The sequence below is a fragment of the Vairimorpha necatrix genome, chromosome 9 (genome assembly GCF_036630325.1).
Source record: "Vairimorpha necatrix chromosome 9, complete sequence".
In the NCBI taxonomy this organism is placed as follows: domain Eukaryota; kingdom Fungi; phylum Microsporidia; family Nosematidae; genus Vairimorpha; species Vairimorpha necatrix.
The window spans coordinates 865,050-872,156 of record NC_088824.1 but is presented as its reverse complement, the minus strand read 5'-3'; the positions used below and the strand labels follow the sequence as shown (position 1 = coordinate 872,156).

The 7,107-nt window shown below is 27.3% G+C and overlaps 1 protein-coding gene across 1 annotated transcript; it reads right to left on the bottom strand.

The window, feature by feature from the left end:
- Positions 1–1,675: 1,675 nt before the first annotated feature.
- VNE69_09140 (uncharacterized protein) lies at positions 1,676–2,896 on the bottom strand (the record flags this gene model as incomplete). Its single annotated transcript, XM_065474660.1, has 1 exon — positions 1,676–2,896. The coding sequence occupies one exon, from the start codon at positions 2,894–2,896 to the stop codon at positions 1,676–1,678; it is 1,221 nt and encodes a 406-aa protein (XP_065330732.1).
- Positions 2,897–7,107: the final 4,211 nt, after the last annotated feature.

The following is a 7,107-nucleotide window of genomic DNA, read 5'->3' as shown; positions in this document are numbered from 1 at the left end:
TAGCAGTTTGTGTATGAATTCTAGCTGTTCCATGATAATCTTCATTAAAAATAAGGTTTGTGCTATTCATTGCATGCATATAGGAGCAATTTCTTTATTAGTATTACAATCTAGAACATCTGATAAACTTTCTTCAGCTCGTTCCTCGTCCTTATATTCTTATTAGAGATTTTCGCTATTAATCAAATATAGAATACCGTGGTCGAGACTTGTCTATTATGTCCCGTTGAGTCTACCAAACATTAACGAAAATGGTGTTTGTCTGGTAGTAGAGTGTGTTTAATTATAATATGACTAGGTAACTTCTTTTAATACCCTGGTCCATTGATTCAAAATATTTTTTGTTCTAAGAGTACATGAAACATCCACTTTTTGTTCGATTGCATCATTCTATCATTTCTTGTATCCATGGACATCTAACTCTCCCCTTACACATCATATTTCATATTTCTAAAATAAAACGACGAGTTCTTAATTTACAAATTCTCTGCCGTTATCAGTATGAAGTATTAAACAAGAGCCAAACGTTCTAAATAATGTTTAAAAAGCATTCCATACACTAATACTTGTTTTATCAAAGCGGTGTTACCGTGCGAAAAATTTTGCGCAAGAATCTACAATACTAAATAACCATTCATATGCTTCATTTGTTCGAGATATATTCGGAATATAATCAAGTCAGCAACAAATATTTTTTTGGATATTTTGTAACAATGGTCTAATAACTAATATAGTTACCAACTTTCTTTTTGCTCGGCATATATCACAGCTATTCAAAACTCTCTGAATATCTTTTTGGGTTGCGCCAAAGACTTTTGTTTGCAAAAATGAAAACAATCTATCACGTCCCGCATGCCTATTTTAGACGTGGATCAATTTTGAAGCGTCTCTCGTTGGTGGAAAGAATCTTAATGATCTATATAGACTTACTTTAAATCCCACCCTGAGATCCGTGATACCATTAATTACATCCACAAAATGAATAAATTTTCTTGATTTTGCTCTAAAACATTCTTATTATTGTTTAATACTAACTTCACCCCAAACAATACCATTCTGTAAAAAGACAAAAACTTCTTGTCTTTTGTTGTTATTAAATTTTATTTTTATGCCCTTAAAATTAAAAAAATTTAAACATACAACTTTTAAATTAATACCAACGATCTTTTTCTGCAATATTTTTTAATCATATAAAGTAAGCATTTTTAAGGAAACATCACTCCGTAAAATTTTTTTTCTATTCTAAAGTAAGCATTTTCCTTGATATCGCTCCGAACAGCGACAATAAATAGGTGGCTTGATTCTTGACCAGTTTAAGAAGAAACACACAATAAATACGATATTTCAAAACACTAAATCAAATGAAATTTACTGTGTTAATCAAGATCAAATTATGATCATACCATTTCTATATTTAAATTTAGATATATTTTTTTTTGTTCTATAAGAAATGTAATTGAATCATTATATTACATACACTTATCAACTAAACTGCCTTGGCAAAATAAAAGACACCCATATAACTAAAAAATATATGGTATATAATTTTTTTTGATCAATTACTAAATATAGATTATAAAATTATGTTTTTTATTAAGAGAATTTTAATCTTTCAGGAGATGATAAAACTTTTTGGGAACGTTTTTTCATTGTTTCTCTTATAATTACATCTTAATCATTCAATTTTTTTATAAACGCCATCATAATCTAAAATAGCTTTCTTATTACTAAATAGTTTCTTCCCTCCAAAACAACCACTTAAAGAACAAGATTTTTTAGCCCCGTCTTCATAAAAATTTTCAGAGGGTTGAACGTACTTATGCATATAAGTTTCCTGTTCCGACGTTGTTTTTTGCTCATTATATGCTTCATTTTTTATTTCATTACCTATATTATTTTTGTTCTTTTCCATTTTATAATAATTATGTTCATTTGTGTTTCTGTTATTTTTCTCATTAATGTTTTGGTCTGTTTCGCAATAAATTAATTTCGCTTGATTTCGATTACTTTCCACGTTAATGTTTTCGTAGATTGGTTCTGTATTTTTGTTTCCGGGATAGAGTTGAGTCATATATTGATGTTTAATAGTTATTTGATCGATGTCTTTAGGTCTTTTCTGGTGTTCTTCAGTATTTATTGTTTGATTTTTGTATCGCGGTAGATCGTATATTTGCCCATTTATAATTATTTTATTCTTCCATGATACTTTTTTTTTAAATTCATTATTATTGTTTTGTTTACTACAAGTACAAATTTTTTTTTCAACTCCTCCAAATTTTTTTTTTGCAGTATATTCGTCCGATAATATGTTTACATTGTATGCGTAACCTTCTGTGAGATATTGATCTTGTTGTTTTGTAAAGTTTAATTCTTTTAGATGATTTTCAAAAATGATCATTTTTTTTTGTACATCAAAAATACAATCGTCGAACTGTTCATTGATTACCGATTGGGCAAAGAAATTAATTATATGAAATTTTTTATCATCGTTCATAAGAAAATAATCTGAACAATAACTATCATTGTCAATCGCATTCTTTTTTATTATCCTATATATATTATGTGTATTTATATTAAATGATGTTTTTATGAATTTCCTTACATCAACGACTATATTTATTGAGTCCAAGGGTACTTCTTTTGCTTTGTTTTTATAGTATTCAGAATTGATGTATTCATTATCAGTTTCATCACATGATATGAACTTGTAACAGTTAGAATTTTCTGTATCTTTCAATGTTTCATATTCCAATAACAAAAAAGAACAAGAAGGCGTCTTTATTACATCCTCGTCCGTTTCCAAGTACAAGATATTCTCATCCTTTTTACTATTAATGCATATGGAAACTGTATTTATACATGTGTTGATGAATAAAAATAAAAAAAATTGATTCATTAATGGGGGATAATAGAATTTTTTTTTATACAAAACAAATTAAAAAAATAAATTTTGAACAATGCGTGACAAAAAGAATCGATTTTAATATGATGTACTATGTAACTAATAATAGAGAGTTGTCAAACTGCAAATTAAACTTAAAAAAAAAATTAAATTAATCTTATCTAATTTTTGTAATCATTATATCTAAATTAATTTTCGAAATTTGAAGTATGTCAATTTTTATTAAAAATTTGATTAATAACAAACAAAATTTTGATTTGAATAAATTTTTATGTCAAAATGAGTGGGGAAATTACAAATATTTATATTGCCGCAAAACCAAAAGCTAGACAAAATTTTTCCATGTTTGTTTTTAAATGTTTATTTGTTTTTTATGCTAATTTAGCTGATTTTTTAACTTTAAACAAAGATGTGTTTAATATGATGTCAAATATTTTGTATGGGCTGTCAAGTTCTCAATATTCTGATTTTTTAATAAAACCAATATATGTAAAAAAAGAATAATCTTAAAAAGTAATATTTTACACATGTAAAAAAAACTGAAAATATTTTTAGATATTAAAAACAATAAAAAATCTTAAAATATAGTTTATTTAATATTTAATGTATGATATTAATCGCCAACTTTTTCTTGCTAAATAACATTTTAATTTTTCCAAAATTTAATATCATTGTTTTTACCCCTCAAGCAAGACACCATGAGAAAAGCAAAATTTAAAATAATTCTGACTACAACAACGCAGAAAAAAAGCCAAGTAACATATTTTAATGCAATAAAATATAACGCTAAGAAAAATCATGAATTTAGTAGCAGACAAATCCTTCATTTAATAAAAAGGTACTCAGAAATTAAAATATAATATTGACACTAAAATTGTGATGCACAAAAAACAAACAAAATAAGCATAATGAAAAAAACAATAATAGATATGTGGACTATTTTATGTTTAACAGTCCTCGAAGAATCTTTACTATAAAAGGTTTATTAGATTTCTTCATGCTTTTCTAGAGATGATTAAAAAAAAGAAGAGAATATCTATAAACTATTATTTCTGGCCTCCAGGGTAGGCGTAGGATTACTGGAGAGCTGTCCCATGACAAGATATAATGATAAAAAATTCAAAACGCGAAAGCAAGTCGCTGTATAAAAATAGGTCGTTTTTATCTGAATCGTCTATGTATTTATACTCACATAACAATATTATTATAATGTTTTACGTAAAATTTTTTTTTTGTTATCTTAATTATTTAAGTAACTAAAAATTGCATATAGAAAGCAATACTTTAAACTGCTACAACGACAAGATATTTGCCCAGGGGAATAGTGCTTAACGTTGCCAAAACGAAATTGGTCATTTCTTTTAATTTTGTACTAAGATATCGGTTAGTTTCATTTTTTAGCGTTCAAAGGATTTCTAAAATTGAATTATCATGAACGGGTTGAATAGCCTGGATGAAGCACATTTGTACTAGATCATTTTTATTTGCCTTAGTATACATTATGCAGTCGTATTTGATTACTACACAAATTCTCCTTGTTTTATATTGTATAATTAACTTCTGTTTTTCAGATGTTGATGGATAGCGTGCCATGGAAATAATAATATAGGTTCCAGGACTCATAGCTCCTTATTATATATTATTAAGAAGGATCAACCAGAAATTAATTATTTTCTTTAATTGTTCTATCAGTATTTAACACTTACTAATTCAAAATGGCGCAATAGCATTTTTGATGGAAAACACTTTTTTTTCAGATATAAGGTATGTTTTAAAAAACTTGTCGGTTACAGTCATGAACAATATATTGTATTCGTCCCAAACACATGTAAGGTGAGCCTATATGGTTCTGTCAAAATTCGTTTTGTTTTTACTAACATAATGCTCTACTACGCTACTTGGCTCTGGATTATAAAAAACAAAGAAACAATTACAACTATGTATACAAGAGATAATGGAAACTGATATTTAAAAATAGAAAACAAGATTCATTTATATCTACAAAAATGGAATTGAAATGATGCAAGCCCGTATTCTATATTTCATATTGTTAAAATTTAATTATGTATTGTGCGATTTTAACTTATAACTGCTTTATGATGTAATATTGCAATTATTAAATATATGTTACCCTGTTTAATTACTTGTTTTTGTTACATAATATAAAACATAATATTTGTGTCCAAAAACATAAATCTTGGACAAGAATAGTTCCTTATGTAATGACATAGAATGAAGAGGTGACCAAATATCATAGAAAGTACAACGGGGAGCTGAAAATTCAACCCTACCTGGAAGCATACATTCGGTCTATTGTGATTAAGAGGACTCTAGAGTCTATCTCTTTGAACGACGACGAGGATACGTTTAATGGGTTCAGGAGATTAAGAAGTGGCTAAAGCTGTAAGCACACTAGCGAATACTGCGACTGCTAAAGAGGTGGTGACGGCAGAGGGGAATGAAGATGATCAATTTGGAGTTGAAAAACATAAATAAATCACCAGAAACCAAAGTCTGCGAATAGCCAAATTCAATGAGCGATACTGGGGAAGCTGTGCTATAACTATTTAAGACTAATGATAAATTAACTTAATAAAACTTTTTATATTCTTTGTGTCCATATGGTAACTTTTACTGATTGATGTTTAAAGATTAAATAATTTGAATCATCACAGCGCTAGAATTCAAAAACAAAATATTGCCAGAATTGGCGCAGTAATTAGCAAGTAAATAATTTTTTTAATGTCGTATAGAAGCCAATAAATGCCAAACATGATTTTATGTAATATCGAATTATATAAAACATTGTAACTGTATGTTTCAAACGATATGTTGTCTTATCTATTAAAATATTTGTAATTTCATCAAAAACCATACATAGTAAAAATATATCTAAAGTGTCACTTGAAAAGATGTATTAATCTGGAGAAACTCCTTATTTATCTTATGTTATAAAGCATACCATAGTCACTAGATTCACGCCTATCATGATATCAAAAAATAGTGAATTCCTTGGCTGCAGCGAGACGAGTCATTGGGCCATATGGAAAATGTCTTTACATATATTAGCTTAGTACCAAGACAAGCCTAATGTTATATTGTATTGATAATACGCGAAGAATGAGACTGAGGAAAATGGATGAGATGTTAATATAAGAAAATATAATACTAGAGTAATATAGAGATTGGCTGGGCCTCTTTCTAATAATGATGTAGGTGTCACTTGATATATTATAAATATATCTTAATATCTATGGCTTATATATAAGTTTTATACAATAGTATTAGACCAATAATCATTATAATATTACAGATAAGTATAGTATAATGCCAAATAATTTGCTTGAATTACATAAAATAAGAAATGAAATTTTAAAGTATTTAAAAATATATTTTTAAGATACATCTTATATATTTACAAAAAATAAAATCTTTCTTTTACCCATTCTGGGTATGTTAAAAAATACCTTAGTAAATGAAATCTTAAAACTTTTTTACGGTTAAAAAAAATTCAAATTTGGTTTAGATAACGAGCCTTACATAACTAAAAAAACTAAAGCACTGAAATTAAATTTCGTGAGCCGTATATTTCTAAATTATTTTGGAAAAAAAAATTAATGTGCTGAAGAAATTAAAGTCAAGAATAACTTCCGATTATTTCTGTCATGCGGCAAACCATAATTAACTAATTCCGACATTTGTCTAATACAATTGAAATGTTTGACACTCTTCATGTGCAAAGAATTCTGATGTAAAAATATGATCTATGCATATTTTCTCCACTTTTGTTCCACTTATGTCCCATCAAATTATAATTTTTGTAGATTAACATTTACTATATAGAAAAAACAAATTAACCTAAATAGGATTTTTTAAGCAATAAAATATTTTCAATCGTTCGCATAATCTAAAAAATATGTTTAAGGTCAAAAAAACGAGGCGTGAACCATTTTCGTCAAGGAACAAGCCCGGGTTCTTACTGAGATATGCCTTTCCTGAGGAAAGAGTAATATGGGTTAAAGTTTATTCAAAGGCCATAAAAGTAGATGATTTCTTAAAGAACATTGTCAATATTAATTGATGTAATAAGGTCCTGCAAAAATATTTCATGATACTGCTCAGATAACAAATATCTGAAATGTGTTTTTATCAATTTTATAAACAAATGCCCATTTTCTAACAACGAAAATAGGGAAGAATATTAA